The 27,386-nt window shown below is 42.9% G+C and overlaps 1 protein-coding gene across 1 annotated transcript in view; it reads right to left on the bottom strand.

Moving 5' to 3' along the window:
- The window catches only part of LIN28B (lin-28 homolog B), a 79,641-nt gene that overhangs the window by 16,946 nt on the left and 35,309 nt on the right, over positions 1 to 27,386 (bottom strand). The window contains exon 3 of the mRNA XM_082251485.1: positions 15,303 to 15,487. Coding sequence (XP_082107611.1) covers positions 15,303 to 15,487 — 185 coding nt within the window. The remainder of the gene's footprint in view (positions 1 to 15,302; positions 15,488 to 27,386) is intronic.

Below are 27,386 nucleotides of genomic sequence, written 5' to 3'. Positions count from 1 at the left end.
ATAGTCCAGAGAATACTAGCTTCTACCTTCCAGCTATGTGACCAACAGATCCCTCACCAGCCGCTGGCATTTTCTTTCCTGCCTTTTTCCAGGTGCTGGGTCTTTAGCCTCTTGATTGGACAGCAAGGATTTACACATCTCCTGTGCCTGCACACAGGAGTCATTCATTCCGACAGCACCAGTGCGTTGGGAATGTCTATTGAGTGTGCACAGGCAAGTATATTTTTGCCTTATTGCAGAAGAGACATAGAATGTCCATTATGCAATAAAGAGCTGTCTACTTTTTTTTAAGTGGTTATAAAGGCTGAAGGTTTTTTTTATCTTAATGCATTCTCTGCATTAAAAGGTAAAATACCTTCAGTATGCATCTCCCCCTGCCAGCCCCCAATATACTTACCTGAGCCAAATCTCGATCCATCCAACACTGTACATGAAAGCAGAGGCTTTCTCCCTCCTCATTGACGGGGCCGAGCAGGGAGCGGGGCCGAGCCCTGATGTGTGTCTTTTACCGACGTAGTTGGCTCGGAAGCTAGCACGCAAAATGCACCCATAAAAAGCAGCTTGCTATGGGGGCACTTGGCAAAGGGAGGAGAGTACACCAGCGGGGGCGGGGGCATGAGAAGAGGAGCATCAGGGTTGCTCTCTGCAAAATTATTTTATTTTTTTTGTTAACAAATGTTTACAATCACTTTAACCACTTGCCGACTGCCTAACGCCGATCTACGTCGGCAGTCAGCCCCTCACAGGCAAAGTGACGTAGGGCTACGTCACTAGCTTGTGAGGGTCTAGGGAGCGAGCGCGCGCCCCCGGAGGCGCGCTCCCGCTCCCGCGTGGTCACGGACCCCCCCGCGCGTGTGACCAGCGGACCCGATGTCCGCCGGTCACTCGGCGATCGGCGGGGGAGAGGGAGAATGTCAGGCAGCTTGTGTAAACAAGCCACCTGTCATTCTCCTCGCTGTAAAGACACTGATCAAACGGATCTAGTATGTAGATCCGTTGATCAGTGTCCTTACATCTCAAGCCACAGCCAATCACAGTAGAAAGCACGCCCCTAGGGATACACACAGCCCCTCCCTTCCAAATAAAGTTAACCCCTTCACAACCAGTGTATTTTTACAGTAATAGTGCATATGTATAGCACTGATTACTGTAGAAATGTCACTGGTAACCCCAAAAGTGTCACAAATGTCAGTCAAGGGTCCGATCTGTCCACCCCAATGTCGCAGTACCGCAAAAAAAATCGCAGATCGCCGCCATTACGCGTTAAAAAAAAAACCAACAAAAATGACAAAAATCTTTCCCTTTGTTAGTAAACGCGATAACTTTTGCGCAAACCAATCAAAATACGCTTTTTGCAATTTTTTTTTACCAAACATATGTAGCATAAAACAAATTGGCCGAAAATTTTAAAAAATTTTGATTTTTACTTTTTTTTTGGGGGGAATTTCATATAAAAAAATGTGAAGAATATTGTTATTTTTGCAAAATTGACGCTCTTTTTTTGTTTATAGCGCGTGATCAAAAAATCGCACAGGTGATCAAATACCACCAAAAGAAAGCTCTGTTTGTGGGAAAAAAAGGACGTCAAATTCGTTTAGGTACAGCGTCGCACGACCGCGCAATTGTCCGTTAAAGTCACGCAGTGCCGAATCCAAAATACCCCCTGGTCAGGAAGGGGGTAAAATCTTCCGGGGCTTAAGTGGTTAATTAAAGGTTTAGTTCCCCTAAAAAATGGTTGCATTTGCTTATGATACATTCAAATAAGTTGCAGTGGGCTTATTGGACATTAATAGAACCACTGATTGTAAAAGAACGTACACTAAATAAACTAACTAAAATCTGCAAATTACCTCCAACTACACAAATGCAACAAAATAGACAAGAACACCTTAGTGTTCCTAAGAAGGAAGAGGGTGAATTGACTTTTTTACACATTTGCATTTTCCCCCTTTTTGATTTAGAATACTAAAAAATACAGATGCCAAAATAACACATATAGAGAGATAATTATATATTCATTCTTTTTTTTTTTTCATCTTAATTTTTGAGAAGCAGAAAAAAAAAACTACTTCACAACTTCAGTATTCAGGAATATGCTAGCCACCCTAAAAATTACAACAGAATATAACCTGATTAAGCTCTTACATAATGTTCATAACATGCACATTTTTTGGACTTTGATGTTTGCACCCTAAATATGCAAGCTAATTTTTCCATTTCACTTCCCACTTCAGCCTTTAAACTGCCTTAATCTCCTGCCCTTGGATGTTGACTTTATAAGAACAAAGGTCAGGGGTTATAAAGAGACAGACCTCAAAAGACTGAGACCATCAACTCATGCCTGAAAGAATTCTTCATCACACAAAACAAGCACACATTTTCTCTTAAAAACAAAAAACAAAAAAAAAAACACAATATTAATATTTAAGTTGCACATGCAAGCCCCACATATTAATCTTCAAACTGACATGGTATGTCTTAGCCTACTATTATGCTATAAATTTCCCCATAAAACATCAAAGTGACAACAGCCAAACCTAAAGATTGTTTAATATATAATATAAAAATATAAATGAAAAACACATTTGTACATATGCACACAAACGCACTCACATTCATAACCATGATATATACACACACACCACGAACAAAAAAAAAAATAGAAAAAATGAACAGAAAAATAAAAAATCTTTATCGAGCCTTTGAATGAATGATAGATACAACAACTGACAGATATTAGATTTAGCATGTTGCTTTTAGGTACTACAGCTAGGATTCCATTTGACTATTCAACAACACATGGTATGCTGTAAAACAAAGAGCCTTGGCTGCATAAAGAACATTTCTTTATACCCAATTATGTTAAACAATTGTTGAAATGCACATCATATGTATGCATAACAATAAGCAAATAACCAACATATCATTACTTCAAATTGTATATAGAGTCTCTACAAAAGGGAAATCAAATATTTTAAATTGTAAAAAGCCGAAACTAATCAAATACATCTTATGCCTATATTTTCAAACCCAAAATCGCATCAAAGCAATCCACTTGTGTTCTCAACAACCAATTTCCACTGAAGAACAATACCTGCATGTCAGCCATGCACAGCAGCGGGAATCCCCTCCAGCATGGAAAAGGTTACCATCAAACAGCTACTAGTGAAGATTTTTCATCTTTGCTGTCTTACGATATAATAGTCTATCCACCCTGGCACATCGTCTATTAACTTGCATGCTGTTGTCAGAGCAACTACTGTAAAACAGACATGCTAGTCTTAGTAAAAGGGGAGTGACAGATGATATGTATGCTGGAGGAAGCCTTCATTTACTCTGCAAAGGCCAGGAATGTTTTAGTAAAGGGTACATAGATTATACAGGACACAAATAGTGTTAATTAAAAATATTAAAATAACTGATACAGTGTACAACAAAAAAAATCCATATGTAATAGGAATATATTTATCTTGCAACTGCAAGTACCAAAAATTCTGTGTTCATTGTAAATGAGAACCAGAACAATAAATAAATAAAAATGTAATTAGAAGCACGTCCTTCTGGCTCCTGCAGCTGAAAGCAGATCTCCAATCTGACCGTAGACTATTAATATTCTCACAATGCACTGACAACAGTATAAATTAGATATGGTGCAGTGCAGATGTGCTAACTACAAATCCCTGAGCCATAAGTTCATCAGATGGCAAAAACCATCTTGGAAGGGCACACCACATAACCCCCCCTCCTAATCATTCTGCCCAACACACCTGTAGCGATGTATATTTATGGAGGCCCAGCCCTTTAAGAATTATAAGTTCCACAAAGCCATTCAGATTTCATTCTATCCATCCATTGTATTTATTTTAATTATTCCTTTGAATGGCAGGGCATCTGTCCACACAGCCATGATTCTATTGCAAGGATAGACCATTTGGTCAAGTATGAAGCTGCAGCTGTTTTTGACCAATGAATCATTTGCATCTGTAAACAATGCTGAAGCAGAAGTTTCAAGAAGTGAAGCAGATGTCGTTTCACTGAGTGCAACTCACCAGGCTTCACAGAATGTTTTTCATTAGACAATCATGAGCCTTTACCAACAAGTCTACATTTGGGGTCCCATTTGCCTGTTTTGTTTTTCAGGTCAGCAGTTGGACAGACACTAATCAAAAGAAGCTTGTGCCTACAAGTGTCCACGAAGCACAGACCATTTCTCTCTCACACTGTGAATATGTTCAATGAGATCTTATATTCATTCATCGCTACATGTGGCATGCAAGATTGAGAGAAATATATTACACACTAAAAAGCCAACGTACCTCCGAAATTGGGTAGGACATAAGAGGATTCCCTTTCACCTAACTAGCCCTTTTGCTTTAAAGATAATAAAGGCTGAAGTATAGTGATTTGATCATAAAATTAAAAAAAAAAAAAGCCCATTGTACCCACCTGCCCTAAAGCCCGAGCCCATTTCGCTTACATGTCATAAAAAAACTGAACATTAAATATACTCTATTCAACAAGCACATTTTATGAGATTTAGATAAAAATGTATGCAAATACCAAGAAAAGAGAACAAAATATGTTAAGAAGCTACAAGGTTAGCCCTTTAAGCAAAAAAAAAAGCTGAGAGCTAATTTTTAGTTATTTTTACATATGTATGTTGCACATAAATTTACACAAATCTGATTTCTTCCAAAATTCAATGACAGGATTATACCCTTACCCAAAAGACTGTGGTTGACTTAGGATAGGCGCCCCTGCTCTGCATCTGACTTAATTAGGATCGCAGCATTTAAAGAAGGAACAGATGCTGTTACATTTATTACAATGTAATCAGACAGCATGCTGTTAAACAATAGAACTAGCGGATTACGTGCAAAAAAAACTATGTGTAGGATCACATTATTGCTCACACTCGGAGAAATGTTTTACTTTGTGTTTATGCTAAAGGTTCATAGGACCACGCAGCTTGCTCTTAACCACATGACCAGTCTAGGTGAAAAATAAAAAAGCTGCATCCTCAGCATCCTTTAAAGCTGAACTCCAGGCAAATAGCTAAGCACACAATGAAATGATAATCAAGGGAGCCATTTTACCTGCCAAAGGATTTGTGTTTTCCAGATCTGAGATGTACACTGATGTGCCACACCACATAGTGATGTTTGGCTGGACAGAAGCCCTGATTTTTATCTCATGCAGTTAAACACTTAAAGTGGTTCTAAATACAGGTTTTTTTTTAACCTTAAAGTGAAAAAAACTCCCATCTCTGACTTTTACCTACTGTATAGGTAAGCCTATAAAAGGGCTTACCTATAGGTAGTGTAAATATCTCCTAAACGTACACCGTTTAGGAGATATTTACAGTACATGCAGCCAGTGGCCCATTCCTTCAGAGTCCTGTACCGAAAACAGTGGCCCCCCACGCGCATACGCAGCAATGACATCATCGCGGCTTCGGCCTGTCACAAAAGGCTAAATACCTTTTCCCACACCGCCCATGGGCAGTGACGTGATTCTCCTGTGCTGGTCGGTTGACATCACAGGGGAATCTCGGCCCCTCCCACTTCTCTCCACAGAATGGGGAAGAGAAACGGAGGGGGATCACATGATTGTATTTATGCTGCATATTGCAGCTGAATAGCGGCGGGAGGGGTGGGGAGGACAGGCGTTCTCATGTGGCAAGCAGGGAGGTAGAGAGGGGAGAGACTGTCAGAACAAGAGCAGTGGGATGACAGAGGCACGTAACCTAACCACAGTAATCATGGGTCATCAGCCTTGATTACTATGGTCTGCACAGACAGAGGGACACAGGAACTGGCAGGATCAACCAGGTTTTTTACAAGATAGGAAGGGAAAGATGACCTAATATGAGCACTGTGCTATACAGCATCCCTTAAAGGAACAGGATCATTTTTTTTTTGGTTGTTAAAGCCACTTTAATGCATTCTTACTAGACGCTCATCTCAATTCAGCGATGTGCATGACAGCAGAAGCTCCCCTGGGTCTCTCTCTCCTCATTAGCTCACACAGCAGCGGGGGGCCGAGCTGGGCCGAGGCACGGTCTGTGCGTGAATGGACAATGTCCATTCGCAGGAGCATGGTTCAGAAACGAGGGTGCTTGAGTGTCCCCATAGAAAGAGGCTTGTTATTTGGGTGCATTCAGCAGGAGAGGGGGGGGGGAGGGAATCTAAAAAGAAGAGGATCGAGGCTGCTCTGTCAAAAAACATTGCACAGAGCAGGTAAGTATAACATGTTTGTTATTTTTTTTTTTAAATACAAAGAATCACTTTAAGCTGGTTAATTCAAGTAGAATTTCATTTAACATGTTTCATTATGAGTAATTTTTTTTATTTTTTCTAATCATGAGTGGAGTCAAATAGATGCTAGTTTTTGACCACAGTGAAAGAAAAATTTGAAGGAGCAGGAAGGGAAAAATGTCTTGAATGTACGAATCTCTAACAGTGTACATGGTTTTCTTTCAAAATATTTTATTAAATTTTATAACAAACATAACGCACATAACAAAGAGCAATGCACAGAAGCTGTATGGGTAATAGTATGGAGATATGAGTCTAACAACAACTTAATGAGATCGTAGGAGATACAGGTATGACACCAGTGCATTGAACTACAAAACAAAGAAAAAAAAGAAAAGGCGTATAAATGGAGCGCTGCATAAATGAAAGAGGGAAAACATTTATTCTTAGTAGTCCTCCCAGGGTTCAGGCACCCCCGAGGGGATCTAGCTGTGACCGAACCCAGGGAGAGACCTCCTTCGACGAAGGTTGGGCCAACCAGCTGATTGCCTAGGGGCTGAAGGGGTTAACAGTGAGTGCCCTCATGCAAAATATAAAGAAAAAGTGTTGGGGAAAGAAATTAACTAGAGGGTAGCAGTGAAAAGCATATTGCAAAGGATGGTCAAAGAGGGTACCATGGCAGGGATGTGTGTGAGGGGAAGCAAACCCAGAATGGGAAAAAGGGAAAGAAAGAGAGAAGATAAGACCCTTCACTCCCCCTTGGGGGGTGGGGGGGTGGAGGCAGGAAGGTAGCAGTTCAGGAATAGGACAGGGGTTGAGGGGTCAAGGGTGCGTTAATGAAAGGATAGTTCCACGGATAGGTGTGGATGAGTAAGATAGAGAGACATATTCCTGTTTAGTGGGTGTCCTGAGGCAGGATGTTATGCAGTATGGTTCATCAGTCTGAGGAATTCCGCAGAGTGGGTTAATTCTAACAGTGTATGTGGTTTTCATTTGGTAAAGTCCATTCATTCCAAAATAGAATGTGAAAAGCAAAGGAAATCAAACTATTTTGAAAGTGTTTTCTAAAGTAGAGCTTTCCTTTAAATATCATCAAAAAGCAGAAAGGGATGATTCAAACACTAAATGACTGAACATTCCACAGATGCCAGCACTGAGGTGGGGTAATGAAATGCTAGGACAAAGTGCTGGAAGAGTAGCACATTGTGCATTAAATGTGAAAACAGAACATCTTATTTCCATGTTCTCCTCACTGCTCTGATACAACAATGCCAACATTCCTGCAAGCTTTAAAAATCACAAGCTATATTTTCACCATCTTTCCTTAAAGTGTTAATAAACCCTGCATTCACTGTATCTGGTCTCCCACAGTACATTGAAATGCAATTATTTTAGGAAATATAAACTGCTAAATACCTTTTCTCATCAGCAGTTACAGCAATCTTGTGACTTCTATCAATATCGACCGAGCACTGGTTAAAGCTTGCAGGAGGAGTTTTCATTCTCCCTTGACTGTCTAATGAGGCTACAGGACCCCTGACCCTCTGTCTGCACAGTGCTGATTGGCCCTATGGTTATCACATGTACCCTCCCAAGGGTGCTCTCCAGCAATACACACCAAACTGAGCATGTGCAGAGTGCCCCCAAGGCTCTGTACTATCAGGAGATTGTTTGGGAACAGTAAAAGAAGAGGAGGATATGAGAAGACAGGATTAAACATCCTTTTTACACAATGCAGATAATTAACCCCTTAGGTTCCACAGTGAGTATAACAAGCATGCTTTACTGCATATACAGACTGATTTTACTGTTGTAGTGTTTTACTGTCTGTTTAGTAACACTTTATGATTAACTTGGTCCAAGTCGTATTTTCCTGTTAGGAGCATACAGGTGTTTATATCAGAGTTTAACAACCCTAGAACTGCAAGATGCAGTGGGCTATATATGTGTTATTACAGTGTCCACAAATTGCTAAAAGGTAAAACTTGTAAATAGCAGCAAATCAGTTGGTATTCATATGAATTACATAAAGCATTCTGTAGATGACTGCAAATACCAAGACCCCAGAGTCATGAAAAAGGAGAACAAGTGAATGGAATCATTGGTGCACTTAAATGTGTAGTGCAATCCATCTCTGGTGAATGGATAAACAGCCAGCGCTTATGCATAAACAAAAAAAAAGACTGAAAATTTAAAAAAAATCTGTAAGTGCACAAAATGCTATTCAGTAATCAATTCTTATAACAATTGAGTAAATTTCTCAGATACAAATCAGTATATTTAGGTCATTTGGCACAAAAAAGCACTATGTATGAATTAAGTCAATTCTGTTATTGACAAGAGTTCACACAGTTTTTCTATCTCATTTAGATTCTGCCTCAAGCCACTAAGAAAACTGGAATTCAAAGCTAGAACTAAAACAAGCTTAAAATGACTCCTACCCCTGTCCTAACCAACTATCCTGTAAAAGGAAGATGCATATACTTACCCATTCTCGGGGCACTCTGGTCCGATCATGTGATCTCCCCTGTGGTCAGCTTCAGGGGAGAGGAGAGAGCACAAAAATGGATGGAATGCCTAGACAGCGATGTCACCTAGGCTTTCTTTTTTTTTTTTTTTTCCAACATAGGCTTTCTATGTGGCATCTGTTGTCGGCTGTCCCTCCTCTCCCCTGAAGCCGGCTGCTAGGGGCCATTTGCGTGACCGGATTGGAGTGCTCTGAGAATAGGGAAATTAATCTTCCTTCTATAGGGTAGTTAGTATAGCTGTTAGAAGGAAGGGGGTTGTAGCAGTTTTAGGCTCAGTTAGTTCTAGTCTGTAATTCCACAATTCTACAATTCCACAATTCTAGGACAGTACTAAAAAATCAGTAGACTTCGCAACACAAAAAAAAAAAAAAAGAAAACAGAAGATAATTAAGGTGCTATAGTTCATCCACCCCTCATGATAAGCCCCAGCCTCAATGGTGCCATGCCTTACACCCTATAAGCATCCATTTCTTCTCTAGATTTTTTTTTTCTTTTTTAAGGACATTTGGTTTTGAGGGAATATTTCTAATGCTGTGAATGTAAAATGTATATGTAAAGCGCTGCGTAAATTGACAGCGCTATATAAGTACCTGAAATAATAATAATAATAATGCCTCGTTTCCACTGAGCGGTACGGTTCGGTTCTTTACAGTTCGGATTGGTACACCTTGGTCAGGCTTGCGTTTCCACTGCCAACAGTACCCTTACATGATAGGCGTGGTGTAGCCGGAAAGTAGTGATCGACGTCACTTGATAGGCGTGGTGATAGGCGTGGTGTATGCCGGAAAGTAGAGAATTCTCGCGGGAAAAAGAAAGTTACACAGCGAACAAGAATGAAGGAAGTAATGCAGATTTTGTTCTTGCTTCTTGGCATGTGGCGGAAGTGACGATTCTTTGTCAACCAATCAATGTTCTGCAAAGTCTAGCTCCACCCTGTTGGTACGGTACGATCGTGCTTGGTACCCCAACGAAAGGGTCCCGAAAAAGTGGTACAGTACGGTTCGGAATTAGGGTACCATTCACAACTTTTGACAATGGAAACGGCAAAAATTGCGTACCGTACCGAACTGAACCGTAACGCTCAGCGGAAACGAGGCATTATTTGTAACTCTACATAGCAGCACTAGGGTCATTTATTCGAATCCTAACCCTGGAACTACCTGCCTGGATATTTGCATGGTTTCAGTGTGCTTGCGTGGGTTTCCTCCCCGGCTTTAGACCACTACAGGCTGAATCTGGGTCACAGGAGTGCAGAAAAAGTGCAAAAAATAAAATCTACAAAATACAAAAGAACGTAAAAAAAAAGTCCTTAAATAATTTCTTAATACAAAGGCATATAAAAATGCTAAACGTTTTTTTGCATATATATATATATATATTTTTTTTTTTTTAAGAACTGACCTAACTTTTTAGACAGCTGGGCACCCTGAAGCTGCTCTTAACCCTTACAAACATCTGCTTAATGGTCAGTGGCTATACTGCTTCTAGACTAGCACTTTTTCTTCTAACAAAAAAAAAAAAAAACACACACCAGTTCAGTTCCAAGTTGATCAGCAATTGCACAGGTGGTGATCAATGAGCGTTAAGGTGGGTTTACCTGCTTCGGTCATAATGACAGAAAAAAAAAACAATTTCTACTGAGAAGGCTTAAGGTGGTAAATCACTTGTTCTATGTAAAATAAAAAAAAATAAAAAAAAAGGCTTTGCTACACCACATATTATTCAATATATTACTCATTTAACTCATACAACCCAATGGCTGCAGCTCGTAGAATGATAAATTCGTTCATGCAATATTCTATTTTCAATAGGATCCATCTTTATTTAAGGGCCTTGTGATTACCTCACGTTACCTAGCAACACAAGCACCAAGGTCTCTAAAGCTCTACCTGACACTGCAGATCATGGAAGACCCGCATTTTCAAGTTGCCAGGCAACCATTACATTATACAATCCTAGAGAGAAGCTGAACCAACAATTCAGCTAAGAATATGTCCAATATTGAAAAGAAAAAAAAAAAAAAAAACGTTTGAATGCCTGGATTTAATCACTCCTATTTTTTTTTATTTAATCTGTAAAAAAATATATATATTCGAGGACTTGTGTAAAAGAGCACCTGTTTATGACAGTCAAATATGGTTTAAAAAAAGCATCTGTAATGGCGCTTTTCCACTGCATGGAACCGAACGGTACGGCTCGCTTTTTTGCTTTTCCACTGCTGGTACCGCATGGTAAGGTGTAGGAACGGTTCGGTACGGTACAGTACGGCGCTGCTTTTCCACTGCATGGAACCTAACGGTATGGCTCTGAAAAACAGTACCTACTCGATAGTGGTTCCAAGCGTATCGTACCGGTACTAAATTCCACAACCCCTCCCATGCAGCCTGATTGGTCCTCACTACAAGGCAGTGATTGGTCAATAATCATCACTGTTATTGTTTATGCGGCAGTAGAGGCGGTGCAACCACAGAGTAATCCTGCCCACTACTTATCAGTACTATAAACCGCCGAGCCGGTATTTGCAGTGGAAAAGTGCCATAAGGCACTTGTTTTAGTACAATTTACAAAACAAAAATGTGGGGAAAGACAAACATTGTATAATATTGGAATGATCTATACTTTATGAATATTGCCTAGACTTTTGGGCAGTTAGGAAAAAATTCACTAGCAATTTTTTTTTTCTACCAACTGCAATCACCAAGCACTTTACAAAATGGATGAATCACAGATTTCAGCTTCAAAAAAATGCAGATTTTTAGCGCTGCAGAAAACCCCTTATCCATGAATAATTTACAAAGGGCAGCCATGGAAAAGCACATGTCCCCTTAAAGTGGAACTGCACTGCATCTGAGCACCACAAACCAAAAATGCTATTTAATTCATTTGTATTGTTCAAAGCAATCTCCCCCATCCAACCAGGTCTCCATGCTTTAATTCGTTGAGAAATCATTTTAAAAAACACCACCCTTGCATTTCTGGTCATGGCCATCTAAAATAAGGGCAGATGATTCTTGTATCATTTACTTCTTGGAATCCATCTGCCCTTAGCTCAGGCAAAGGCTGAGCTGAGAACCCTCCCATCTCTCCTGAAGACTCCTAGGATGTATGTCATAATTTGCCTAGTCATGGAAACCAGGAAGTAACTGAAGAAATGTAAAAAAGTTTAAAGCAAGTAAATATAATATATACTTTCCTATCTATTTATAAATGCTAGCAGCATACGGATTAAAAACAGTCCATGTTGATTTTGAGAGTAAAGTTCCACTTTAACCAGTTGTGGATGCTGGGCATACTACACACTCCCATACATAGGGAGTATGTAGAATGCCCTGACCTTTTACCCTGCTGCTGCTTCACAATCGCACTTGCCAGCATTTCTCAAATGACAAAATGATAGCTAGGAGTTGATGTATAAATACTGCTGCTGTATAAGGTGCTGCTATAAAAGTGTCACTAAATCTACATCATAAAATGCTATCAATAAATGGTGTATTACATGCTGTTCATGCTCATTTAGTCACTGTGAGTTTCATTTTTTGTATTCTGCAAAAAACCTGGTTGATCCTGCTGCTCTCTATCTCCCCCTTCTGTCCATGTCCCCAATTTAGCTAGGGATTTTGCAGAGCAGTATTGGCAGCTCTGCACATGCTCAATTTTCAGTGAGTTTCTATGCTGAGCATTTCCTTCCCATTAGATCTGAGCAGCCCATGTAACTATAGAGTCAAACATGTGGGTGTATACACAGTGGTAAATGTCAGCCCACTCCCTCCCTCCTTCTATATGCTCACTAACCAGCTAAACACAATAGAGATGGGATATTACATATAGTTTGATGGAGGCTTCATCTCCCTCTTATTCTAAGACACAGGCTGGAGGGATGTGACACAGCCTGTGACTGGCAGAAATCCACCCACACCATTTTATTGCCAAAAAAATAAATAAAGTTTTGATTTCAAATATATATTAGTATGACAATTTAAAACAGTTTACTTATATTATTTATTTTTTTATTTTATTTTTACTCTGTATTTCAAAGGCGTTTTTTTTGAACATGTGATCAGAAGCTCCTCCTGCTTATGTTTTCCTGCAGACAGGCTGAGAAAGGAAAAACATACTTTGATGGGTTTTTTTAATTAAAATAATTACAGAGCCTTCATCCACATACAGAAATAGAAGGGACCATGTAAATTAAACCAGGGCTTGACAAATTTGCTTGGAATCTAGGAGCCAGCTAAAAAAGTTAGAAGCCAGTTTTTTTTCACGCATGCCGAATGGCTGGCATCTGTTGGCCCACCTGGCGGCCAGTTTTTATTGAACCAGCTGATGTTGCCTGGCAGTCGGTCCATGTGTACTTGGCTTTATGGTGTGATGGGTGGCGCCTCACAAGGAAAGGACAGTGCAGCATGGTGGGGGCGATAAGAAATCCAGTAACTCATGACGCTTAGGCCCCTTTCACACGGGAACCTCCGCTAAGCGGAATCGGCTTGCTCAGTGGGGATTACTGCTGGTACGGCCGGTGAGTACTACTGGTGGGTCTTGCTGGTTGGTACTGCAGGTGGGTGCTTTCTTTCTTTGAACTTTTATGTGCACTGGGATGCATTGTGGTGTATTTACATGTGTTTTACGCGTTTGTGGTGCCGACAAATGCAGATTGATGTATTTTTCATTGCACTGCACTATAATGATGTGAACTATGCTCATAGGATACCCTCAATTTCGGATGATCTATGTAACTGGAATGCAGGAAAAAATGTAACCAACTGCATCTGGCATTAATGGGCTCTCGATCTGCATATACACTATACTGTCAAAAGTATTGGGACACCTGCCTTTACAAGCACATGAACTTAAATGGCATACCAATCTTAGTTCGTAGGGTTCAGTATTGAGTTGGCCCACCCTTTGCAGCTATAACAGCTTCAGCTCTTCAGGGAAGGCTGTCCACAAGGTTTGGGAGTGTGTCTATGGGAATGTTTGACCATTCTTCCAGAAGCACATTTGTGAGGTCAGGTACTGATGTTGGAGAAAAGGCCTAAGACTGGAATGCCATTAAAGTTCATGTAAAGGCAGGCGTCCCAATGCTTTTGACAATATAGTGCAAGGTAAAGCCAGCGTAGCAAAAAATAAAACACATTTTAGCTTTAAAGTAGGCAATTCAAGTTATTGTAGAGTCTTGTTTTAAAAATAAATAAATGAATAAATAAATAAATAAAATAACAAACATGTTATACTTACCTCCTGTGTGCAGTTTGTTTTGCACAAAGCAGCCCGGATCCCCCTCTTCTTGGATCCCTCGTTCCTGGCCCCTCCTTCCTATCGAGTGCCGCACAGCAAGCAGCTTGCTATGGGGGCACCCGAGCCGAGCTGCAGCACCATGTGTCCATTCAGACACGGAGCTGCTGTTTGGCCCCACCCCTCTTCTGATTGTCTCACTGACTGATTGACAGCCGCGGGAGCCAATGGGGCCGCGGCTGTATTTCAACCAATCAGGAGGGAGAGTCCCAGGACTGCTGAGGGACTCATGGACATCATTGGACAGAGATGGGGCACAGGTAAGTATAAGGGGGTGCTGGGGGGGGGGGGGGCTGCTACACATAGAAGGATTTTTATCTTAATGCATAGAATGCATTAGGATAAAAAAAAACCTTCCTGACTTTACAACTCCTTTCAGCTTAGATGTACCAGATTCTTAAATCACTCTCAAAGGGATACAAGATGGTAAAAAGAACAAAAATGTGTATGTCCAGGCAAAACCTTCTTTAGTTTGGAATGAGGAATTTGTTTTTATTTTTATTGCTGTATGTGTCTTTACTGGAGAGATCCACCCCTCTATCTCTGGAATAAAAAGCAAAAGTACATTTCCCCAATAGTACACGTACAGTAAAAATATAATTGGCAGAGATTTAAAGTGGTTGTAAAATGATACCATTTTATTTTTAAAAATAACAAACATGTCCTACTTACCTGCCCTGTGAAATGGCTTTGCCCAGAGCAACCCTGATCCCCCTCTTCCGGGCTCCCCTGCGGGCGCTCCTGGCTACCACTCCCTCCCAGGTGCCCACCAAAGTGTGCAGCTTGCTATGAGGGCACTTGTGGGAGCTCGCTCCCAAGCCAGCTCTCTGTGTCCACAGGACACACAGAGCATGGCTCAGCCCAGTTGCCGCTCCCTGCTCAACTGGCTGTGATTGGCAGTAGCAGGAGCCAATGGCTTCTACTGCTGTCTCTGAGCCAATGAGGGAGAAGGCACATCATAATTTATCCTTTTCTGATTGGATGGATTCTGCCAGCAAAAAATAATATATATATCATACACACATACATACATACATACATACATACATATACATACACACACACATAAACTTTTTTTTAATTATTATTTTTTGATTTTCACAGCTATTTAGTTTTTGCTAGCGTTTTGACATGAAATAAATTAAAGGAATAATAAAGAGCTCACAACAGCCTCTAATCATAAGTATTGTTGGATGGTATCAAGTAAAAGGATCAGTGAACTTACCTATCTCCTTTTGGCTTTCTTTTTTGAACCATCTTTCCCTTGGGTCTTCTTTCACTTCCTATGCAAGGATTCCCTCCTGGGCCTGTTACCCGTAATGATTCAAAGCCTTTGGAAGATCTCTTAAATGTGAACTCTACTGGTTCTCCTTCTTTCAGGCTTCTAAAACCTTCCATATATAGTTTACTCTGGAAGAAAAAAAAAAAACAGATACAGGTATTGCCAAAGTAAACGGTACCATTCGACTACAAAAATGCATACCTAAATATTTAATTTGTAGGTAAGTACATTTTTATTTCCTTATACAAACAGGAATGTTTGGTAAAAGATGAAAAGACGACCTAACTGACAGCTCCCTAATATACTGCATCACAGCTTATCACAAAACAATCTCTGGTCCTTTGTCTGTCACACCACATCTCCTCTTAAAAGTCCCAATACCCAAAGTTTTTTTAGGATATATAAAATATTTACTATACATTATATAGATTTCTATTTTTTTTTTTTTTGTTAACTACGGGATCTAGGAACTACATAGTGTGTAGCATATAAATATATATTACAGATTGAAAAATGTTTTCTTTGCAATAAAAACCCCAAAAATCAGATTTCGAGTGTTTTTATAGTACACAGTAGAGTCAAATTGTTAGTAGATATCTAGTGGTTATTTTCCCCTTTCTAGAATATCTACAAATAAACCCAATGTACAATCCGTACAATCCTAAAAAAACATATTTCCCTTACTATGATTAATTTCACCTATTTTTTATTTACGCACAGTTAAAAATAACTGAAATACAAACACTTGAAAAAGATGGAAAAGAAAAAAAATGTTTTACTCCTAGCCAGGAAGTCCCAGTTGAATTAACCAGTAAAAAGTGGGTATTGCAGCACTTAATAGGAAATATATAACAGAAATACAGACACTCCTTTACTATCGAAAACGCTGCATATGTATATTTTAACACTGAATTAAGACATTCAACAAATCAGATAATAAAACATTCAAGAAAAAAGTGTAGATTTAAAAGAAATCTATGATAAAAACCATTCCATTGTTGATGTTTTTAAAAAAAATCATAACTCACTAATCCTAAGGCCTAGTTTACACTTGCAGCTGGGGGGATGTAAAAACAGATGTTTGAGCCAGAGTTTTTGCCACCGCCCTTTACCAAATACAGTGGCTGGTGGGGTTTGTACACATGCTGTAGTTTCAAAATTATTTTTGCGGCCACGGCAAGAATTATACCTTTGTAGCATTTGGCAAGCAGCACAGCCGCTAAATGCAACCCATTTAAGTGAAGCGTGCTATGTTGCAACTGTGTGCAGGATTTATAGGGTTAAAAACAAGCCATGAGGTGGTGACATATTGCCTCCCAGCTGCCTTTCAAATGCCCTGTAAAAAACATTCCACGCAGATCACACTTTGGGGGCAATACAAATGTAAACAAAATTCAATTGGAACTACTTCTCGCCTAGTACAAGACTATTTGACTGCATATATGGCTTGAAGAGACCAACCTCAAAACTAAGCTCCACTATTAACAATTGCCATAGACCCTAATTCACTGACCAAAAATAAGCATGCAGAACCCAATGGCCACCACTTCTAACTCTGCGAGTCAAAAGGTACATATCCAAAATACAGCCAGGCAGCCAGCATTTTTTTTACAAGATCACCAATTAGCCTACCTATTTTTCTTTGAATTCTATTGAATTTGAATTCTATTAAAATTGAGGACACGATATGCACACACATCTCACATGGATTTCAGCAAACACGTTTCACACATCTGTGCTTAGTCATTGCAATGACTAAGCACAGATGTGTGAAACGCGTTTGATGAAATCCTTGTGAGATGTGTGCGCATATTGTGTCCTCAATTTAATAGAATTCAAATAAAGCAATATACTTTTTAAGATGGAAGTGCTGCCATCATCTTTCTTTCCTCTTCTATAGCCACAACAGGAACTAAGAGAAAATCCCTAAAAGTGAGGTCACCAGAACTAACGTCACCATTGGAAGAGTTTCCTTCTATTCCTGTTCTAGTGACCACTCAAAATGTAAGAAATCTCTCACTTTCGGTGATAAAAGTCACCAGAACAAGGCCTTAAGGCCCGTACACACAAACAGAAAATTGCACAAAAAATACCGCTTTTAAAGCATTTTTATGGTAATCTGATCTGATTTAGTACACAGCTTTCATGCAAAATTATCCAAAAAGACAAACACAAAAGTTTTTCTTGTACAATACCAGATTGTACGATTTTCATTTAATCAGTACAGTTTCGGGCCGAAAATATAACACAAATACAATTTATTTCCAAATTCGTATTCTATATATACAATAGCCTGTGATATCGAAACACTTAACTGTGGCAAAAATTAACTAGAACTAGACGAGAATGCGCTTCCCTATGCACCAAAAGGCCACCTAACTAAAACGTAACCTTTACTATCAATCATAAAAAGGTATGTAAATGACCATAACAGATATACCTATAGGGGGAGGTCAGTGCCACTATATATGAACGGAACGTTCTACCTCTATGTGGTAATATTAACACCTACCAAGTTTGATTGATGAAACTTCTCTTGATATATATACATATAGACCAGGGGTATTGAATTAAAATTCATGAAGGTCCAGTCAGTAAAATTTTCTTCGAGCAGAGGTCCGAATCATATGTTTGACTCTCAATGGCACCTCTGCACAATGGCAAACGTGGCGCGTTTTCATGAGTGCCACATCGCATGGTGCCAAAGTGCGGCGCAATGAAAAAAAAAAAAGGTCAGGGGCTTATTTTTCTGCGTTTCTGCTTATAGGGCAGCCCACTGAAATAAATGGGCCGCCTACACGCGTTACGCAATAATGTGAACCTAGCCCCAGATCCTTCACATCACAATCCTTTTTATTACATCAGTGTTCTCAGTCCCTCTGCACATCCTCCCCCCTTCACATTACAGTCCTCAGCCTCCCTTCACATTCTTGTCTGTGGCCCCTCTTTATATCACCCCCTACTTCAAAGTGCAGTTCCCCGCCCCCTTCATGTCAACCACCCCTTCACATTCCTGTCCTCACCCCCTTTCTAGTATCCCTCCTTCACATTGCAGTCCCCAACCGCCCTTCACATTCCTGTCTTTGTCCCCTTTATAGTACCCCTCCTTCACATTGCAGTCCCCAGCCCCCCTTCATATTCCTGTCCTTGCCCCCTTTATAGTACCCCTCCTTCACATTGCAGTCCCCAGCCCCCCTTCACATTCCTGTCCTTGCCCCCTTAATAGCACCCCCCTTCACATAACTGTCCTCACCCAATTAATAGCACCCCTCTTTACATTCCTGTCCTCATTCCCTTTATAGCACTCCCTTTCCCATTCTTGTCCTCACCCCATTTATAGCACACCCCTTCACATTCCTGTCCTCACCCCTAGCTGCAGCCATAACTCCGGTATTTAACGCCAAAGTAGAGACGTATATTTACAGTTAGGCGGTCGGCAAGTGGTTAAAGCAGCATGGTTAAATAAAACTAGAACCTACTCACTGTATACATGGCAAACATGCCACAGTCCTTAAACAACAAAATACTTTCAATTGCTGTGCCACAAGAAAGTTGGTCATGTACAAAGCTCACCACAATGCTTACAAAATTAAACTCTTTTAGCTTAAAGTAGAACTATAGGCAAAAATTGGATTTTTGACTTACCATAAAATCAATTTCTCTGATGTTCATTGACAGACACAGCTCCTGATCTTCTTAACCATTGGGTTATACTGCCTCCTACAGGGGTAGGACACTAGGCAGAAAAAAGTCTGGCTACGCCTATGGGCAGTCCCAGGGGGTATACTTCCTCTCTCTGCTATAGGTACTCAGTTTTGTTACCATCAGTGTCAGAAGAATTACAACTCCACAGAGGGGTGGGTGCTGTGACTGTCAATGAACATCAGAGAAATGGATTTTACGGTAAGTCAAAAATCCCATTTTCTTTTTCATTCATTGGCATAGACAGTTCCTGATCTTCTTAACCATTAGGACGTCCCAAAGCAGTGTTAAACATGAGGGGTGGGAAAAGCGAAAAATAAATTCCCAAGGCTAACTATAGCCAACCAGGTAAACAGGAGCTCAACCAAAACAACTGGAGCTCACCTGAAAAAACAATACACCCTAAAAGAGGACCAGGTCCTCTAAACAGCAGCCTACAAAACCTTGCGGCCAAAGGAAGCATCCACTGATGCCAACACATCCACTTTATAGAACTTTGTGAAAGTGTGCACTGACAACCAGGTTGCCGCCTTGCAAACCTGCGTCACTGACGTCTGATGACGGAAGGCCCAAGAGGCTCTGAGCGCTGAGTAGAGTGCGCCTTGAAAGGGAAAGGAGGAACCTGACGGAATAGGCCTGAATAACCATCTGTCTGATCCATCTGGAAATGGTCACAGAGGAAGCAGACAACCCTTTCCAAGGCCCCACCGTAAGCACAAATAGTGAGTCTGATTACCTAAAAGACTCCGTAGCTGCCAGGTACACCCTAATCGCCCGGACCACTTCCAAGACATGCAAAGCAATTTCATTTGGATGTTTTGGCCTGGGATACAGGGAAGGCAACATAATGTCTTAATTTAAATGAAAATCAGAGACAACCTGAGGAAGGAATGACGGACAGGGGCGAAGAACCACCTTATTACTGTAAACCACCAAGTAAGGTGAATGACAGAGTAACGCCGCCAATTCTGACACCCCCAAAAAGGCCACCTTCTGGGACAGCGTAAGCAGGGAAATCTCACGAAGATTCTCAAAAGGAGGCTTCTGGAGGATTGAGAGCGCCAAATTGAGGTCCCAAGGCGGCAACAGAAACCGAACTGGAGGGGTCGAGTGCCTAACTTCCTGAAGAAAAGTACGCACTAAGGAGTATGTGGCCAAGGACCGTTGAAAGAAGACTGCTAAGGCCGACACCTGACCCTTGATAGTACACAAGGCAAGTTTCTGCTCAAACCCCCCCCCCCCCCTTTGAAGGAAGGTCAAGAACCGAGCCACCCGAAAAAGAGCAAGGATGAACCCCAAGAGACTCAAACCACGCAATGTACGTCTTCCACGTAGAATGGTAGATCTTCCTAGAAGTAGATTTCCTAGCTTTTAACAGCATTGGAATCACCGACCCAGACAAACGTCTATCCATCAGCACTTGGCATTCAACAGTCAAGCCGTCAAAGCCAGCGACTGAAAAGTAGGATGGAAGACTGGTCCTTGGGACAGCAGATCCTCCCTGAGAGGAAGCTTCCAAGGAACGTGGGCGACCAGCCACACCAGATCGGTGTACCAAGCCCAGCGAGGCCAGTCCGTGGGCCACTAAGATGACTGGAATCCCTTCTGCCTCAATCCTGCGTAGAAGTCTTGGCAGAAGCTTGCGAAAAGGGAAGGTGTATATCAGACGATACTGACCACCACGGGGCGCCCAGCGCATCCACGGCGTCCACCAGAGGATCCCGTGACCGAGCCACAAACTTCTGCACCTTTCTGTTGAACCGGGATGCCAACAGATCTACCTAGGGAATGCCCCACTGGAGACACAACTGATGAAACACCTCTGGATGAAGGGACCACTCCCCTTAGTCCAACACCTGCTGATTGAGGTAATCCACCTGCCATTTTTCCATCCCGAGAATGTGTACGGCGGAGAGGGCTGGAACAAACTGTTCTGCCCACCTTATAATGCCGCCTACCTCAAGAGCCGTCAGGACACTTCTTGTGCCCCCCTGGATTGACATAAGCCACGGCTGTGGCACTGTCCGATTGAATGCGCACTGAACATCCCTGAAAACGATCCATCCAATGTTCCAGGCACAGTCTGATTGCTCGGAGTACCAAGGCATTGATCGGTAGTCTGGACTCTTCCAGTATCCAGACCCCCTTCCCAGCCAGATAGGTTGGCATCCGTGGGGACCACTGTCCAATACAAGGGGAGGAAGGATTTGCCCAGTCGAAGCGCCGAAGAACGAAGCCATCATATCAGGGACTCTTTCATTCCCCAGCTCAGCCGGATCTGATTGTCCAGAGACTGCGGATTCTTGTTCCATTTGGCCAGAATTTCCCTTGCAGGGACCTCATATGGAACTGTGCAAACGGAACTGCCTAGAAGGTAGAGACCATCAGCCCCAGCACCCGCATGCAAGTCTGAAGGAATTACCATCTGCTGGACAGCAGGAGATGAATTACAGCCTGCACTTTCTGGAGTTTGTCCAGAGAAAGGAGCTCTCTGACTAAGGCCAAGTTCAGAGTCAGACCCAGATAGTCCACCTTTGTGAATGGAACCAGAGCAGACTTCTGAAGATTCAGAATCCAGACAAAAACCCTCAAGTTCGTATGGTGATTTCCAGGTTTTCCACTAGAGCAGTAGGAGACCCCGCTCGCAGAAGGTGTTCGTCCAAGTAGCCCAGTACCACGATTCCCCATTGGCGTAACAATGCTAGCAACGGAGCCAACACTTTCATGACAACCTGAGGAGCAGAAGCGAGACCAAAGGGTGAGGCCACAAACTGATAATGCTCCTCTACCACGGCAAAGCAGAGGAAGCGCTGGAGACCGACACATACTGGAATGTGAAGGTAAGCGTCCTTGATGTTGATTGAGGCAAGAAAAATGCCCCTGATGCAGGAAAGCTACCACTTTGAAAAGGGACTCCATTCTGAACTTCTGCATACACACAAAGCAGTTCAGCGCCTTGAGGTCCAGAATTGGACGCACCTTGCCTTCCTTCCTGGGGACTGTAAACAGGTTTGAGTAAAACCCCTGAAAACGTTCCGAAGTTAGAACCGGGACCATCACCGCCTAAAGTAAAAGGTCTTGTACCGCAACAATAAGAGCCTGTAAGCAGACCAGGGACAGTCGCACGTTGGAAGGAAGAACCTTACCAGAGGGTAAGAATGAAAACTTGATCTTGTACCCGGACCGAATGACCTCCTGGACCCACCTGACTTGCACCAGGGGAGTCAACGAGTCCCAGAACCAGCGAAAACATCCCCCCACCCCAGATATGGGGGTGCTGAAGGGGCCTTGTTCATGGGTCTAGAGAAGCCGCTCTTGACTTGCCTGACCAAGTTCGCATGGATCCTCCAGAGGAGGCCCCAAAGGGCTCCAATCCCTTGTAAATCAACCCTAAAGGGATGAAAAAACTTCTTATGAGCCGAGAAGGAGGGCCCACATCTATGACAAGGGCCCTTGCCCTTGGTAGCCTGCAGAAGAAAGGTACTCTTCCTCCCAGTGAGACCTTTAATGATGTCATCCAGGGTAGCATCAAATAGGCGATTTCCTTGAAAAGGAAGATCAGTCAAGGCCTTTTTAGAAGTCTGTTCCACAGACCAGCATTTGAGCCAAAAGATGCGCTGAAGGACCACTGCTGAAACAGAGAGCCGAGCCACTAGGAGAGCCACATCCAAAGAGACATCACAGATAAACTGCAGCCCCTGGACCAGCTGGTCTGCCAGCTCAGCAAAGGCAGCGGGGGGGGGGGGGGGGAGTTACTCCCCTTCCAGGTCACGGCGCAAAAGCCTAGCCCATTTGGTCAGAGTCTGCGACACCAGGCAATGTTGACTATCGGCCTGTGCCGAACTAGCCAGGGTGTACATATTGCGGGCAACAGCCTCCACCTTCCTGTCAGCCTGGGTCCTTAAAGACAGGGGACTCATCAACCAGGATCATGGTTGCCTTGTTTAATCTGGAAATCAGAGGGTCCACCACCGGTGGAACAGTCCACTTCTTAAGAAGAGACTCCTCATAGGCGTATCGCCTAGAAAAATCGCTTAGGGACCCCCAAGGGGACGCTTTGGTCGTCCCTGCTATTTAGTGACAATTTTGTCAAAATAGGAGGGGAAAGGGAACACCTTTTCCACTGTGGATGGCTTGTGAAAGTCAAAAGGAAACCTGCACCTTCGCCACAGTTTCCGCTGCATTCTCCATCTTTAAGGTCTCGCACACAGCTGCGTTCACCAGCGCCTTTTAGTACGCTGTTGCAGAAGTGGAGGAATCCTCCTCCTTATCTGAGAATTCAGGGCGCGTGGTCACAGACCCAGCAGGGTGACCCATGTCCGCAGCGGCAGATCTGATTAGACAGATGAGGCAGGGGCGCTTTGTCAGCCCGTCGCCCAAAAGCCACCTTTACCCGGGACACCAAGGGACTCCAGGACCGCTGTCAGTGCATCGATGGATGGCTGAGGCCACAGAGCAACAATCGATCCTCAGTAGAGAGGAAGAGGACCCCTTTAGACTCACCACCCCGCAGAAACCAGGCACCGTAGCTACCAGGAGAATCTGCACTGCACAAACGGCGATAAGGAAATAAAAAGATCCAGGAGTCAGAGGCTCTTACCGCCAAAAACATCGCCCAGGGGGCTCCATTGTCATGGCCGCTAATATTTTCAGGGGCAAACCACCGAAAAATGGCCACTGGACTATACAAACATGGCCACCATGCATTAAACACACCACGAGACTCTCAGGGACCCACGACCCTAGGCCTAAGAAAATGGCACAGGCAGGAAGAGGAGCCCCCATCGCAAGCATAGCACCCTGCCCCCACCCTAAGGCGATGGACCAGGCCACCCGACAGCTCCAGCATCAGTGAACGAGGGGGTTGACAGATGGGGGCAGGATGGCCCACAGGAACCACCAGACCAATGAGGGTAATGCCTAACGGGAAGGAAGGGAACCCAGGGGTCTGACCGTCCCATGGGGGGACCCACATCCACCCAAAACCCTCCAGGGGGAGAGGGGGTGGTTACCATACTAGGAACCAGGCGGGCACCGCTTCAACCTTCTCTCCATCGAAATAGGGGGCTGTCGGCCAGGATGAACGCTGTGACTCGGGCCTGAGACCCGGTCATATGCAAACTCATAAGGCGTTTAACTCGAAGGCCAGCGTGGAGCTGAGGTCTGCGCATGCTCGCTTGCCAGACTGGGTTGACCACTGGATTTAGATTATCCAGCCCATCATCAAGTCCGGCAGTTGATTGTAGATCTCACAGGAAAAAAAAAAAGTTTTAACTAAAAAGAAAAAATTGCCAGGACCAGAGATCCCAGCAAGGAACTAGGTCCCTACTCCTGACTAGGCAGAAAAAAACTGAGTACCTATAGCAGAGAGAGGGTTTTATCCCCCCCTGTGACTGCCCACAGGCGTAGCCAGACTTTATTTCTGCCAAGTATCCTACTCCTGTAGGGGGCAGTATAACCCAATGGTTAAGAAGATCAGGAGCTGTGTCTGTCAATGAATGAAAGATAAACTTTTTTTTTTTTTGCCATTTTGGATAAATGAAGGGAGGTTATAACCACTGTAAGGTTTAGTTTTGCCATCTTTGCCCCATTGGGGAAATTTACCTTCACATCCAGTCCCATAGCCAAAACAGGAAGTGAGAGGAAATCCCTAGAAATTAGGGGGATGGGAATCTCTTGGGGAATCTCTCTCCTATTGGAAGATTTCCCCTCTATTACTTTTCTGAGCATAACCGAAAATTTGGGATTTTCTTTTAATTTCAATGCTAATGGAAAACAGGAGAAAGAGGGTTAATTTCCCTAATGGATACAGTAAAAGCAATAAAACCTGACTGGAGTTCTAATCCATCACCCTTCTATTCAAAACTAAAGAAATATATATATTTTTTTTGCCTTTAGGGCTCTTTCACACGGTCTTTCCGATCAGGTCCCCCTGTCAGTTTTTCAGGCGGACCTAATCAGATGCTCACTGGACCCCTATGGAGCAGCGGATGTCAGTGGGGACATGTCCGTTGACACCCGCTGCTATCCAATCCGATCCTGTCCGTGAAACCCAGACAGATGGAAACCTTTTTTCCATCCGTCTGGAGGATCGGATGAAAACGGACAGGCGGTCTGTTTTCATCCGATCTCCCATATAGAAGAGAGCGGGGATCTGAAAGGACCTGTCATCCGCCTGCTCAGCGGGGATTGGCGGATCGATCTTTGCTTAGCAAAACAGAGTCCGCCGGACGGAAAGCCCGTGTGCAAGGACCCTTAGTTAAACTTTAAAGATGAACTTAAACTTAATAAACATAAACAATGTACTTAAGAGTGCAGTGGACAGGAAAATAAAATTGAACAACGCTGTATACAATGCAGGTCTCAGGAGTGCATAACACACTGGCCAAAGTACAGAATACAACCAAAATGACTGACCTCTCAGTACAAATACACCCAGAACAGATCTCCTCCAAATCCCCCCCCCCCAGTACATATCTCACTACACAAATAACCCCCCCCCCCAGTATAGACCCCCCACCTTCAAGTCAACCCCCCCCCCCCTCAGTACAGAGCCCCCCTCTCCCCAGTACCGCCACTTTCAAGCTCACCCTCTGGGGACAGATATGCACTTTCCAATACAGACCTCCTCTTTCAGCCCATCCATTCTCAGCCCCACTTTCCACTATAACTCCCCATTCCCTCAGTACAGACTCAACTCCCAGCCCACCCCCTCAGTGCAGACCCCCACCACACTACATTACATAACCCATTGCCAAACTGCCAGCGCAGATATTCCTCCCAGTCCCCAAGTATAGACCACCTCATCCCTTCCAGTACAGAATTTTCTGGGCAGTTCAGAAAAAGGGTAAGTCCTTCCCTTACCCATGTCAGTGACAAAAGCCAGGAAAGGACTATGGGAAGCAATCATGGGCTCTGAAATGCTGCTGGGAGGAGATGGAACTAGGACTGTTGTAATACTATAATCACTACATTGCAGTGAAAAACCACATGTGGTTGGGCAGCCACAGCCTCGGGGCCCAAGGCACTTTGCAAAAGATGAGGGGCAGATGCCCTGGATGCCCAATGCTAGTGAAGGTCATGGCACCAAGCCAAGTGTTCACCTCACATTGAACAAAATGTTAAAGTTGAATTCAATAGCTAAACAAACCATTGGAATACTTAAATAGGGACAGTAATAGCTGTCATAGGATTTGTACCTTAGTTCCTCCATTCCTAGAGATGTACACAGTCCTGACTGGTGACCCAATTTTCTTTGATGCAGTAAGTAAAAAATAATTGGTTATCGCTATACTCACAACCTTTAACTGGACAGTTAAGGAGCAGGAGCAATAACCATTTTGATCACTCTTTTTATTTTGTCACCCTGTTCCTTTTCAGCACATGTTCAAGCAGTACAAATTAATAGGGTAAATACATCACATCATCTAAAAAATCATAGTTAAAATTTCCCAGGGGACCAAGTGCATTTAGTCCCATTCTGATCCATAATCCCTTTAATGAACTACCATGGCCGACTGCTGGCCCCTCCCGTGCCAACCACGCTGTATGCAATTTACAACCAGCTCCAATAAGCCTTGATCCAAAATTCTATATAAGTTTGCGAACCTTATTTTCTTAAAGCAGTAATAAACCGCATCCAAAAAAACAAATTGGGTCTCGGGCAGTTTAGGTCATAGTGCGCTAGTATGCTTTGCATACTAGCACATTATACCAGACTTGCCTGAAAACGAAGCCCTCCAGCGGCACTCTGTCACCGCTGAAGGCGCTTTCACCTCCACCCCGTGTTCTTTCCAGGTTCATAGGCTTCGGCTATCTGAGTCGGCAATAAAGTCACGCTTCCGGGAGTCCCTGGTTTACGGCACAGCTCTGATGGAATACCACAGGTATGTCGTTTCTTCAGAGGGCATGCATCGGTGACGTCTTTGGCTGCATCTAAAGTAAATATCTCCTAAAATGTTTAGGAGATATTTACAGTACCTATATGTAAGCCTTATTATAGGCTTACATAGAGGTAAAAGTCATACATGGGAGTTTACTCCCACTTTAAAGGACAGGTTCACCTTTAGTAGCATGTTACACCCATATTAGGGTGTAAATTTTATTATGCAGCATCCCCCCTCACCCCCTGTGAAACTGAGTGGGGAATCTTCTCCCCTGCTGCTGCTGTCACATTTTAAAACCCAGGCAGCTGTGCTGTGCTCCACTGGCGAAACTGTCATTCATTCACTGTAAATGAGTGAACAAGAAGTCCTGTCTGCCACCTGGTTGATGAGCTCCCTTGTAGTTTACTCACTCTTCCTGTATTTCTGAAACTAACAGCCT

This window comes from Pelophylax lessonae (assembly GCF_965119305.1).
Source record: "Pelophylax lessonae genome assembly, chromosome: 3".
Taxonomy (NCBI): domain Eukaryota; kingdom Metazoa; phylum Chordata; class Amphibia; order Anura; family Ranidae; genus Pelophylax; species Pelophylax lessonae.
The sequence above is the reverse complement of the archived record's forward strand: the minus strand, read 5'-3'. Positions and strand labels throughout refer to the sequence as shown.